This window comes from Pinus tabuliformis, chromosome 6 (assembly GCF_031772625.1).
Source record: "Pinus tabuliformis cultivar Carrire ecotype Pingquan chromosome 6, CPIR1, whole genome shotgun sequence".
In the NCBI taxonomy this organism is placed as follows: Eukaryota; Viridiplantae; Streptophyta; class Pinopsida; order Pinales; family Pinaceae; genus Pinus; species Pinus tabuliformis.
Window position 1 is genome coordinate 1,409,791,187 of NC_142292.1, and position 14,529 is coordinate 1,409,805,715.

General features: G+C 40.9%; 1 protein-coding gene across 15 annotated transcripts in view; it reads right to left on the reverse strand.

Moving 5' to 3' along the window:
• LOC149263928 (serine/threonine-protein kinase TOR-like) overlaps positions 1 to 14,529 on the reverse strand; it is a 489,849-nt gene that overhangs the window by 394,969 nt on the left and 80,351 nt on the right. For all 15 annotated transcript variants that reach the window (XM_089426946.1, XM_089426940.1, XM_089426951.1 and 12 more), the window contains exons 12-14: positions 11,774 to 11,895; positions 11,542 to 11,641; positions 11,370 to 11,465 (exon numbers count right to left, since the gene is read on the reverse strand). In XM_089426946.1, the coding sequence (XP_089283072.1) occupies positions 11,370 to 11,465; positions 11,542 to 11,641; positions 11,774 to 11,895 (318 nt within the window). The remainder of the gene's footprint in view (positions 1 to 11,369; positions 11,466 to 11,541; positions 11,642 to 11,773; positions 11,896 to 14,529) is intronic.

The following is a 14,529-nucleotide window of genomic DNA, read 5'->3' on the forward strand; positions in this document are numbered from 1 at the left end:
TTCTACATGAATTACCTTTTGGGATTGGAGGTGTGGCAACAACCAGGAAATATTTTCCTTGGACAGGGCAAGTATGTAGTGGAGATTTTCAGGAGATTCAGGATGGAGGATCGTAGGCCTATGTCTACATCTATGATCACTAACCAGAAGAAGTTGAGTGCTTTTGAAAGTGAATTAGTGGATCCCACACTGTATAGGCAGCTGATAGGTTCCTTGATGTATCTAGTCAACACTAGATCGGAAATATGTTTTGTCGTGAATACACTCAACCAGTTCATGGTGGATTCGAGATAGGTTCATTGGGTGACAGTGAATTGTGTACTAAAATACCTATGTGGGACAGTAGACTTTGCACTGAGATATGTCAGAGCTGGTGGATTGAAGCTGCATGGGTACACAGATTTTAATTGGGCACGGAGTGTGGTGGACAAAAAGTCCACATCTAGAAGTTGTTTCAACTTGGAATCAGGCATGATCTCGTGGTAGTATTATACAAGAGAAATTGTTTCTCATAGATGGTCCTCAACTAGCAGCCCGCAACCCCTTGCAGCCCCTAGATAGCTCGATGTGCTATTTTCTCCGCCACCTAAGTCGGCCATGTGGTCTCTCACCCATCTGTTATGAATGCATGTTTGAAAGTGGGCCTCCTAACCCCAAAGGTAATGCTTTTCATTGGTCTAGTTGAGTAGTTTTCCTTACTTGTCATGGGCACTTTTGGGCATGAATTGGTGGGGGTATTCGGCGGAAAGAGTGGGTTAGGCTTGTATTCTTGTCTCCATTGCCCGATTGTGTGATTACCTTTGTATCCTAGTCATGTGGGATCTCTTTTGTTGGCCATTAGCTTTAGGGTTGGCACTACATGGGAAATCCCGATTTTGGCTATACGGTCCCGCTTCCCAACACCACCACATTACTCCCTTTTCCGCTCATTTGAGCCCCATTCATCTCTTTCCCCATACAGGTCCACATGTGTCCACTGGGTCCACATAGAGTTAGCCTCCCCCTCCCCTTGTCCACACGTCGAGTCGGCCCTGAAACAATGCCCCTGAGGTTGATGCAGCTAAAAAGAAAGTTAAAAGCATAATTTGGTCACTCTCAACAGGAAATGTACCACAAAATGCAAAAGATGCTTGGGACATACAAATTTAGCACGTGGGCAAAAGTCGAGCATGAGCTCTACCCCTTTTTCATGGCCATCAGCCTGGTTCCTATGGGCCCTAGATGAGCCCCCTCCATCATTAAGGAACCCATGATTGTCCCAACCCCTGGTGGGCAATGAACTTCCCCACCTCAATGGGGTATGCACTGCTACATATTAGACATCATGATCTCCATACCCTGGATCCCTGAGCAATTATGAAAAAAATCAATTAAAGGAAAAAGGCATGCGAAGAAGGGTGGAAAAACAAAGGTCGAGGTAACTCATGTACCACGATTTGCTCCCTCCTACACTCATATACCCGGGTGTGGGCTTCCCCTATCATAGCTACTGAATGCACCTTGACATGTGGTTTGGATGATTCCCTTGATCCCCACTATGTTCCATTATCATATCATTTTCCACCTACCTCTTAAAGGATGTACCATGGACATGCCAGCCCCTTTAGAGGTTGAGGCCACCTAATAGGGTCCTTGGTTAACACCCTTTTGAGCTTGAAAACACTTGTACCTGCCAAAGCCCACTGTGCAAGGGCATGGTACCATGAAGTGCCCCATTGACCCCATGACTTGTAAGCATTATTACTTGATTATTCTAATGATTTGTTGTATTGGAGGGCAAAGGGACACATTGGATGTTATGCAAGATTGCAGGTGGGTCTTCATTTAGGACTTGGCCTCCCTATATGTGGTCCTAGCCCTCTAGAGGGCCTCATTGGCACTTGTAGGGTAAGCGTTGAGAGCCATGGGCCTCCACCATAACAGATATTACTCCATGGATCCCCAACAGTGTTCATTGATTGCTTGTGTTCCACTTTTGGGATGAGGATGATGCACCTGGTCCACCATGCCGAGTCGGCTCCACAATTGCACCACACACTTGACAGATATTCTAGGATGTCTCCCGCTACAAATGGAGGGCTTATGTCATCACTCCAGCCCTTACAGATGGTCTATAGCCATATTTGATCCATTTGGAGACCCATGAGGATGTCCTTGTGCCCCCACACCCACTTTGGAGTACCACACGTTCTTGATTGGATAACAAGAGGGCAACCCCTTGTCCACTATGTTTGAAGTCCATTTCTTCATCATGGCACCCCATGGACTTCATTAGGCCTCCTAAAAGGCCCAACAACTCACTTTATTGATCATTCGATCCTCTTGAGAGGCTTATTCTTGTATTATTGAGCTATTTGGTGGGTTTGTCACCAAAATTATTGTTATTACGCACATTATTTTATTCTAGGGGCATCTTTAGTCCAAATTAGGCCATTTGAATCCCTTAGAGGATTGTATAAATAGAAGAGAGGCATTTTCTCTCATTCATCATCACTTGGTTGGACTTGTATCTCTTGTGATAACTTCACTATCCTTCTTGGAGGATAAAATTTTGGAGCATGGAATGAATTTTGATGTTTGGATCATTTTATCTTGTCTTGGAGCTTCTTGATTGGAAAAAATTTGATGGTTGGATATACTCTAATACATGTAAGTGCAATTTTAATGCTATTACTTTTCTATTTTTGTCACATACATTGTTGTTGGGAGTTCGCTATACTAGGGCTAATTTGTTGCATCAATTATTGCGAAGTTGTGGGAATTTTGTTTCTAGATAGTGATGCTTCATGTATGGGCCATGTATGATGAGTGAATGTTCCTAGGGATGCTTCATTGTTGAAATTGATCTTCATAAGTCGTTTATTTTGCAAAACAAAGTATAAAGTATTTGAAGTTGCTCTCCTTTTCCCTAGTGTTAAGTGAAGTTGCCTTTAAGGCCTCCTTGACTAAGAAAATTCAACCTAAATTCATAATCATTCTTGACTCCAATCTCCCCAAAGGATTAGGCACTAGTCTACCATAGGTGATCACCCTAAACCCTATTTTTCTTCACCTTCTCCTCTCCTTTCTAGGTCTAGCCCCATAGGTCACCTAGGACATCAAATATCTCACAATCTAGCCATCCAAATACTTCGATTTTTGGTCCACAACTGTGCTGGTGTGTCCTCAAGAAGCCCTCCAAATTTCATGAGATTTCGACGATGGGATTTTGAGATATCACAACCCCTATCTCAAAGACCAATTCTTGCCCTTGGTTTCCCTTAGGCTAGAAATCTCACTAGGATCTTTGCATTGCCTTTCATTGAAGATCCTTTCTTTGATCCCCTTCCCTTCCTTGTTTAGGTCAAGCTCATCATCGGTTGCTAAAGTTCTTCCTCTTGACCTAACTTGGGTCCACTTGGTCCCTTGTGGTCCCATATCTTATCAAAGTGAACTCTTCAAAAACCACTTGGGAAACCAAGTTCCACAAGGATTTTAGGGTTTAGGAAGCTCCTTTGCAAGTCACATTCCCTAAGCCAATCCCTCAAATCCCTATTCCCCTATCTTAGGGAACCTTGCACCTTGCTTAAGGAGCAAGCAAGTCCCACTCTTGAGTCTCTCCTAGGAAAGGGTCATCGAGATCACTTCATATCCATCTTATTTGGCATATACTTCATAAGTGATTCTCTATATATCGGGTCTCCTCCCATCGATGAAAGTCTGTAAAGGGTAGGAAGCTAAAGCTGTGGTGATAGTGGGCTTTAGCTTCATTGTTGCCCTTAACCTAGCAAGTGCCCCTCTAGGACCCTTGCTAGTTTGAGCAGTAACAAGCAACTGTCAGTGGCACTCAATTCAGTGGTGAAAGAGTACATAGCAACGAGTATGACAAGTTGTGAGGCAGTGTGGCTTTGCAAGATGTTTGCAGGATTATCTGAACTACAAATGGGGCCAACGGTGATACATTGTGATAATTAGAGTTGCATTAAGCTCTCTAAGAATCTTGTGTTTCATGACCGATCCAAGCATATCAAAGTTAGATATCACTTCATCAGAGATAGAATCCAGAGGGGTGATGTGAGATTGTAGTACATTTCTATAGAAGAGCAGGTGCAAGATGTTCTCATGAAGCGTCTAGTAAAAGGAAAGTTTGTGAAGTACTGGAATATGTTGTGGTTGGTGGAGAATCCATTCCTTGCTAGGAGGGAGTGTTGATGTGAATAGCATCGGAAGGTCTTCTACAATTGCCTGGTGTATTGGCATGTGGAAGACATTATTTGCCTCTTCTAGTCATTTATGTCATCGTTCCTAAGTTTAACTTAGGAAAAGTACAATAATTAAAGTCAATTAATTATTGTGGACTATTGCGTTATTTTCTAAGGATATATAATTAATTTATTTAAGTGACTTAGAAATAATCTTAACTGTTGATCTTTAAGATGTTTTTAGAAGGAATTAGAGAGTCATTTGGCTAGGATCCCTTTAGTTATCTAACCTCTAAGTCTTGTCAGAGAAGCCTCCCTTGTGGGGATGACATCCACCCACAAAATAGCAAGGAATTTTGCTACTAGGGTGACAATGGTGGTGGGTCAAATTGTTGTCGGGATCTAATGTAGCCCAACACTATGGTGCTAGATTTTGTGGTAAGCTTCATTTTTAATAGGATACCTAGGAAGACCAACCATCACAATGGCTCACTTCAATTTCCAAGGGAATTTTGAACATTTTCTCAATTTTGTTTAAAAACAATTAAATGCTTATTACAATGTTTACAAAGAGATTTTGCCAAGCATCCGCTTTGGATCACACCCTAGCCAACGTGGCCTAGAGAGCCATCACACAAAGCTACTTGTAGCCACTCCAATGGCTCAAAAACAAGCTAAGCATCAACACCAACAAATTCACCCTTGAATTTCTTATTCCACTCTAGCACTCTTATCTTGATCACATAAACTAGGCTTCCTTACATCACGCAAACGCAAGCATTATAAGATAACCTTATTGATATCATTAAATCTCCTTCTCCATCTTATGGTTTTAGTCCCACAAGCCCCAGATGGTCTTCATCTCATGCATCAGCACAAGAGCCAAAACCTCTAGCAGGATCATCAATGTTATATCAACAAGTCTTCTACCAAGTTAAACATCACAACAACCACAAGGCTCCTCTACTCCTCTGGAGCTCCATAATCTTGCTCTAGCCTCCACGCATCACATAAGCACAAGGCTCCAATAACACCCCAAGCACTATTCAACTTTCATCATGTCTCCATGAACCCTATTGCTACTTCTCTTGCATCAACACAAGAGCCAAGGCTTCTCCATGACCATACAAAAAATGTGTAACAATAACAATAGCGTTTGCATCCCACTCTTTAACTCTGCTAGTGCTCATGTTCTTCTCTAGGGTAAGCGCAAGTTGTATTGTCCTCTTCCAGCGCAAAAGAAAAGAGTCCATGAACATCCTAAAGTGCTAGCATCCATGTTCATGTCTCCTCTAAGGACTACATCACAAACTCTATCTACAAGACTTTTCTAAGAAATTACAATGATAGAAAAATAACCACATTAGTAGTAACTAGTAACAAAGGCTCTCTCCTCCCTCTATATAGACTAAGATAAAACATGAACTAGGTCCACACAAGTAACACTAGACATAAGTCAACTAGGCAACCCCCCATGGAGTGCTCTACAATACATAGATAACAAGTGTCACACTAGGCTTTTACCCAACCCCAAGGTGGGGCACCCACCAAACATGATGCACCTTTGGGACCAACACCTCTCCTCCAAAATGGCGTGCTATCCAACAAGTTTTAGCCCAATCCAATGTTCCCTTTTACATGGTGGTTCTTTCTCCAATATTCCCCATGCAAGGTGCTCCACCTCTAGCTATATGCAACATGTTCTCTTGTGCCCAGCACCCTTGAACATGTGTGCCAAGGTAATATTTGCTCCAATGATTCTCTTCAACACGTGTCAAGGTCCACAACCAACATCCATGAAGTATGACCCAAGAATCCTCAAGTCAAGTCTCCAACCTCTAAGGTGTATGGCACATGGGCTTATACTCTTAGAGCTACGTAACCTCCTCCAAGTGTCTAGCACTCATCCACCTAGGTATGTACCTTTCCTAATCAAGCAACTAACTCCCCCATTTTGTGCACCCAATGGGTTGGTCATCACACCAAATAGGATAACAACTTTCTACGCAAGTGTATTATGCTAGCATTTTATCCCAAGTCAAGCATCCACTCAAATTTAGCCATCCATATTTCCATCGACCATCACCAACAGACTAGGAGATCTAGTGCTCTCCTAGCTAGGTGAAAACACTTTTGGTGTAACAGTTAAACCCAAAAGCTAACACTCCCTCTTTATGAACAAAATGTTTTACGTAACACCAACAAACTCCCTCTACATTCGAAACCTATATATCTTGTGCCTTCACAAATTTGGAAAAATACTCCTCCATAATGACATCAACGTCATAACTACTCCACAAGCATTGTGAGAGTCATCTCCCACAAGTACAAGTCTGCAAACCTCAACATCCAAGTAATTGTTGCTCACAAAGGTGTGTCTCTTAGCAAGCAATTTGCAGCTCAAGCTTCGAATGGTGAACATGCAAGGAGAACAAAATCAAAGCCAAATGGTTTACACTATCAAACCAAGCTACTCCCTCTTCGACTTGAACTTTCTCTCTACTGAGAGTTCAAAAATAACAATTACCTTCTATGAAACTAAAGGAACATAACCCTAAATCGTTATTTCCTATTGAACACTGAAATCATAGAGAACTAAGAAGACATCAACATTAACTTATCAAAACTTCAACATCCCCAAAGTCTACGCCATAGCCCAAAATATTTTGGCACCACATCAAGAGTTGTTCATGACTTCCTACAAAGATAATCATGTCTCCAAACAAGACCAAGAAAAGTAGATCAGAACTTAAAAAACAACAAGATAAATATCAACATACATCTCAAATCATCAATCTTGAAATATAAAGCTCATGGTAAAAGTAATAACAACCCATGCACTGTGAACATAGGAATCCCTATTACATACCTCAAAGCCTCTGCCCAATAAACCAACAACCTTGACAAGGTCACCTCCATCTTTTGGAGAGAAACTAAAGAAAGACTACCATCTAGGTCAACTCCCTCTTCCTAAGAGAATCCAACAACCCCATCATTGGTAATGATCACTTCACCATTAGATGCAAGCTCGCAATCAGTCAATGATTCCACCAGTATAGGTTTTGAATCTGTAACCGCTCAAACTAGCAGGGGTCCCAAGAGGGGATCCTATAGAGCAACTACTAGGTCAAGTGGTAACAATGGAGCGATAGCCCACAGTCACCTCAGCTAAATCTCCCTACCCTTTACAGAGTTTCACCGATGGGAGGAGTCCCCGTATGAGAGATAGATGGATCAATGATAAGATGCGGGGTGATCCCTAAAGCGTCTTCACAAGAGAGGCTCAGATAATGGGCTTGCCATAGAAGCAAAATGGATAGCTCTCTTAGAAGGGCTAAGAGGATGCCTAGACCTAGGGTTAAGAGTGTTACTTGAGAAGAAGTGCCCAAGATCGTGGAATCCAAGAAGACTAGGGTTTCTAAGTGATCTTCGTGAAATTGAAGTTATGATGTAGTAGGACCATAAAAAAGCCGAACTGTGCCCAAATGAGGTCAAGGGTTTGGATTGGATCAACAAATGGATGATTTTGACCAAGTTAAGGAAGAGAATAGGATCAAAGCAATTGAATTTCTCTTGGAATTTGAGCGCAATGATCCTAATGAAGCCACCAACCAAAGAGAACCTAGGGATGAGAACGCTATTCAATTTAGGGCTAAAATATCTTGAGATTCCACAGTGGGATTGACCTCAAATTTGGAGGACCTCTCAAGAAGAACCCAACGTAATAGTTGACCATTTTTCAAGGATTTTCAATGGCTAGATATGATTTTGGATGATGCCCTAGGAGGCCTACTAGGTTAGGGCTTAAAAAGAAGGAAGGGTGGAGAGAAGAATATTCTTTTGTGATCACCGTAGGACTAGACCAGTGCCTAGCCAATTGGGAGAATAGATTCAAATGAGATCAACGCTTAGGCTTAATTCCAATCAAGAAGTTCCCTAGTAACTTCGTATGGCCCAAGCAACAACTAGGTTACAAAGGGAAATTTATACTTCTTTTATGTTGCAAACTACGACTTATTAAGGCAAATCATGAACAATCATGTACCCCTAGGACAATAATTCACCATACTTCACAATGATCATATGAAAAATCCTTCACAAAGGCAAGACCAACAACTTCGCATAAGAATAAGGGCAACTACACCAGCTTCATGAACGAAAATATTTCATATATCATTACATGAGACAAAATACAAGATAAACATGAAAAGAGTACTCATAAGTATAGCGAAATTATTCCAATCATCAAGATGCAAGAAAATTGAAGCTCCAAGGCAAGAAATTAAGCTCTTCCAAACATCGAAATGCATTAAGTCTCCAATTCATCCATCAAATGGCCTAGCAAAATTCCCAAAAGAAAGAAATGATCCAAATCCAAGTGATGATCAAATGAAATGATCATCACATCAATATATATCCTCCCTAAGGGGTTCAATTTGCCTAATTAGGCCTAATAATGCCCCAACTAATAAAATAATGTGCAAAATAACATAACTTGGTGGCAAGCCTACCAAGATAGCTCCATAACACAATTATAAACCTCTCAAGAGGGAAAAATGGTAGACAAAGTAGGTCGAAGGGCCATTGAAGAGGCCTAATGGAATCCAATATGTGCCAAAACGGAAGACTAGGCTCCAAACATAGTGATCAAGGGGGTGGCCCCTTGATATCCAAGCTAATGACCTGTGGTGCCCCCAAGAAGCTGTGGGGACATAACAACATCCTCATGGGTCTCCAAATGAATCGAACAAGCCTGTATCCCATTTGTAAGGGCTAGAGGAATTATACAAGCCCTTCCATCGTCTCCTGCGGTGAGACACGTCCTCATCTAGGCCCTGGATCAGCTGCAAGTGTGTGGTGCAAGAGTGTATCCGGTTGGGCAAGGTGGTCCAGGAACCAGGTGCATCATCATCGTCGAATAAATGGAACACGAGCAAGGAATGGAAAGTGTTGAATGATCCCATGAGTGGCAATCAGCTCTTCACCCTACAGTGCCAATATGACCCTTTGGGGAGCATGGACCCCATATAGGGAGACTAAACCTTAGATAAAGACCCACCTGCAATCTTGTATAAGATCTAATGTGTCCCCTTACCTTCCAGCACAACAGATCATTAGTGTAATAGAGTAAAAGAGCTTAGTCCATGGTACATCCATCAAATGGCAAGTGGTATGTGATATACTGATGGAATGGAGTGGGGCATTAGGGGAAGGCTCCAAGCCACATGCCAAAATACAAGGGTAGCTAAGATAAGGGAAGCCCACACTTGGGTATATGAGTATAGGAGGGAGCAATCATGGTACATGAGTTACCCTGGCCATTGTTTTTCCACCCTTCTTCATATGCCTTTTGCCTTTTATAGATTTTTCTTCTGTAACTGCTCGAGACTCCAGTGGATGACAGCATATTATGTAGGGTATAGCAGTGAATACCCCCTTAAGGTGGGGGAGTTGATTGCCCACCAAGGGTTGGGACAATCATGGATTCCTAAATGATGTAAGGGGGCCAATGTGAGTGGCCCTAGTAACCAGGGTGATGGCCATGATGAAAGGGGTAGAACTCATGTTTGGCTTTTGCCCACATGCTAAATTTGCATGTCCAAGCCATCTTTTGCATTTTATGGTACATTTCCTATTGAGAGGCAAAATTATGCTTTTTCTTTTATTTTACTTGCATCAACCTCCAGGGCATCATTCTAGGCCCGACCCAAAGTGCGAACAAATGGGGAGGGGATGCTAACACCTTATGGACCCAATGGACAAATGTGGAACTGGATGGGAAATATGTTGAATGGGGTTATAATGAGTGAAGGGAGTAGATGTATATGGTGCCGGGAAGCGGGACAATGCAACCAAAATCGAGATTTCCCATGCCACCCCTAAAGCTAATAGCCAACAAAGGAGATCCCATGGGACTAGGATACAAAGTTAACCATCAAATTGGACAAAGTAGACAAGAGTACAAACCAATCCCACTCTTTACGCCGACTCTCTCCACTAATCCATGCCCAAAAGTGTCCATGATAAGTAAACAAAAATACTCAACTACACAATAAAAAGTCATACCTTCGGGGTTGGAAGGCCCACCTTCAAACATACAATCATAGTAGTTGGGTAAGGGAACATATGGCTGGCACAAGTGGCGGAGATAATGGCACATCGAGCTATATGGTGGCTATAAGGGGCTGCTAGCTATCGGTTGAGGACCATCTAGGAGAAAAAAAATATCCTATGGGCACTACCCACCGGTGGTGGGTAACAAAACCTATCTCCAAGTTTGTCTTCCTTTAACCTCTTCAACAACAAATGCCCCTTATAAATCCAAACCCTAGTGGTCCTTTGTTTTCCTGGGGTTGTCTCCAAATCCTAGCATTCCAAGAGAAGAATACAAACTATAACCAAAATATAACTTGAAAGATCAACTCTCAAAGATCTGGTACAATCTCTACATAATACAAATGCACAAGATGACCAACTAAGATTCAACAATAGCCTAGCATCACACTAAATATCACAACTGTGATCAATCACTCAACAAATACTATGTACAAATGAACAACCAATACTATCCCCCAGGGATAACACTAGAAGCTCACTCCAATCTGTCACAATCACTAAAACTGAACAAGGTCACATTTCTATAAACCCTTGAGTCACAACTCAACCAAAACATATCGAACAATAACCAATGACCATCAATCTATCACAAGAATTAATCAGCCCTCTCTGGGCTCCAAAATTCAGCAAAACAATCAAATGCTTAAGAATGCCAACATTATTAGAGTCAGCAACCCTTATAGAGGGGCACATCCGAGTAAGTAACATATCCACTCTGTCAATACCCACCTATAGAATATTGCCTCTTTGTATTCTTGTTCTTCCTAGCATTTTGGTTTTATTATTTTTATAATGAAATGCTACAATGAGATGTATCTTGTTCCTTCCACAGGCCAATTTGCTTTGTGGATATTTTAATTAAAAAACCTATTTTATTCTCTCTCTCACACATCTTTTATTTATTTATTTATTTTGTCTATTTGTGGGGTGGAGCAGTTGAGGCATTACAAACGCATTATTTTGCACAAAAAAAAGTAAATCTTCATACTTTCCATTTGTCTGAGATAGATGGGTTGTAAGGTTGCATCAAAGGGTTACAAAAACAATACACGGTATGCAGATTTCACTTACCACCCTAGCAAGTTCCCCTACAGTTGCAAGCACCCCAGTCACAACTCCATTATTGGCATTGACTCCTGTACCTTCAGATAGTTTTGCTACCAAAGCCTGCATTACACTATATAAGTAAATTGGACCAAAGAATATGTTCACTTTGAGAAGTGCAATATTTGTACGAGTCTACCTTGTGGGCAGGAGCAATATATGGCAGCACTAATCTTTCACATGCCCTAATCAGGCAACCTAATAACTTTGCACTTTCTTCCCTGCTTTTGCTATCTGCACTGTTAATCCATCACATCTAACAAAAATCATTTCTGAAACGATTCCAATCCCTATAGCAGTAACAATAACAAAATGTTTTTTGCAACACAATGGTAAGAATGTTTTCAATATTATGCATTATGATTTCCAACCTCTGCTCCAAGTCAGTCAATAGTTGTACAAGGTGGCGCCGCAGAGCAGGAAGGACATATGCTGGATTCCTTTCGCATAATCTGCCAGCCATTGATATAGCAAGCTCCCGAACCTCAAATCCCTGATAAAACAAACAGAGAACTTAAATACTGCCATATATAAATAAGTATTGCAAATTAGATACTCTAGAAATACCACCATTTTATGACAATGTAGCATGTATAAGCCCACAGATGTCATAAAAAGGCCAAAAGTATGTCAAACTGCTAAAAAACATGGTAGACATGCCCAATGATGAAATCCTGCAACATGTCTTGTAAACGATAAAGAAAAAGCAATAGACATAACTTCCAAGGGTATATGAAAGGTCTTAGCATTTGAAATTGGCCTACAATAGAATCAAAAACATTCAACATTAAAAGGCAAACAAGATTAACAGATATTCAAAATGCTGACTTCTTTATATGATTATCAATCTAATGATTTGAACTGCCTTGAATTGGCATTCATGGGAAAGTTTAATGAGAGAAATGATCATAAATATCTCCCAAGTTTGCATGTAATATTTGAAAACCATATTGAAGGACAAAACATCTGCCAAAGATAATATGTATTTCTCATTGGCTCTTGTTAGTGCCTATGAATCACCAGTGATCAAATGTACTCTTTCCATGTGGTTGATAGGGTTATTAGGTCAAATTGTTATATTTTCAAATAAAATTTGATCATTGGTCAGTTATAGGTCATTACTACTCCATACTCAAGGTCATAAAATGATATCATGGTCTTGTCATCACTCCTGTGATGGGTCACCAAAAGAGTGTCTTGGTCATCATTAAAGGTCATCATATCATTGTCATGCATACTGCAAGGTTTCAAAGGTCTTTAATCATGGTCTTAGATATCCATTTGGTGTCATCATTAGGTCAGGTCATCAAAAGTCATGTGGGGAGTCATGTCATCACCATAGTCACCATCAAGGGAGTTAGTCATTAGGGAAAGGTATTTTAAAGGATTTCAAAGGCATATGTACCACTCATGGAGATGTAACTTTGCCTAATAAAGTTACAAAGCTGCAGTACACTATCCTATCATTTCATTTCTCAAAAAGACATCATGATGTCACTCCATGACCAAAGCAAAAAATCGACTTTTGAGCTATAAGAAGACCATCCAACCATTCTAATTCTTCATTTCATCTTCATTGAGCACTTCTCCATCGTCGAGCTTCATCTCAACCACTAGGGCATCGAATTTCTTCATTAAAACCCTTGCCTACCTAGCTCGTTGCGCTTCTGGTGCCTTCGCTGCGTTTTTGGAAAAGGAGGCAAATCTAAGCATCCAAAGGGTTTCATTTAGCATTCAACAGATTCCAGGGACTCCAAATGAAGTAAGTTAGCCTTTACTACCTCTCTCATGCAGTCATTTCCCTAAAAATCATTGCAAATCCCTCTCCTAGGGCTTCGCTGCGCTTTTGGTTTCTCTAAGTTTTTGCTTCATCTTAGTCATAAAATCCCTAGTTTTCCTACTCTATCACCCTCATACACACTTTATATACCTCCCCCAACCATTTCCCATACCCATTCCCTTCATCTCCCCCATTTTCCCCACAAACCCTAGCCCACGCTGCGTTTTTGCCAAATTTTGGGTTACCACTGTGTTTTTGAGTTTTTTCCATCTTCCCCTCACCCATTTCAAGGGATTCCACTTCCCTAGCCTCCATAACAGTTACCCCTACCCCCAAGAATTTTCCAACAAATTTCCCTAATCCCTATCCCCTCCATTCCCTTCCCTAAACTAGCTGCCCTTTTTTCCCTTGTTTTCCCAATCCTACCCTACACTTCCCTCCTATCAAACTAGGGTTTCTTATCAAAATCAAAGTCATGACATGATGTAAGACAAAGATGCACAGATTAAAGAGTTGAAGGATCATCTAGCAAAAGCAAACTTCATGGTAGCTTTCCTACAGCAAGAGAACATGCACTTAAAGTTAACCCTAATGCAGCAAGGTAAACAACAAGAAGACCGCCAATCAGCAAGCAGGGTAGATCAAAAGGGAAAAGCTCCCATTGATGTTGAGCAGTTTGAAGACAAGGTAAACAGCAAAGGAGGAAACAAAAAGTTTTGAAAATTTTGAAATTTTGAATTTTTGTGCACACAGTCAAGAGTATCCTACAGAAACGCAGCAACTGCTTCTTCCACCAACTTCAAGATTGGATTTTCAACAAATGGGAAAGTATTTTTGATAATTGGAGGAGGTTTTTGTTCATAACATACCCGAAAACAATAACCGCTCTCAGTTTTTGAATATACTTTGTGATTTGGGAGATATGTCCAAAATACAAGTTGCTACAAGAGAGTCGCTGTGCTTTTGACTATGTTTTTGGTCATCATTTTCAAACGAAGTTTCTGACCAAATGAAGATGAATTTTGAAAAACCAAAGGAGGTTTTTGTTAAGGATGGACCCAAACACAATAACCTCCTTCAGTTTCTACACAGGTTTCATGGATTGGGAGACATTCAAACTTTTTTGGAGGCCTATTTCAGAAAATCAAATTCTCCAATTTAATTGCATGTTTTAGTCATTCTTTTGTGGCACGGATTACAAAAACCTCTCCCAGTGTTGTAAAAAGTGTTATGGTTAAGAAGATATCAGTTCATCTTTGACCCCTATTTTTTTGCTACGCTCCTGCAATGCATGTCGCGCTTCTTGGAACAAAGCCAATTTTCGAGTTTTGTTTGGTCAAAGTCAAC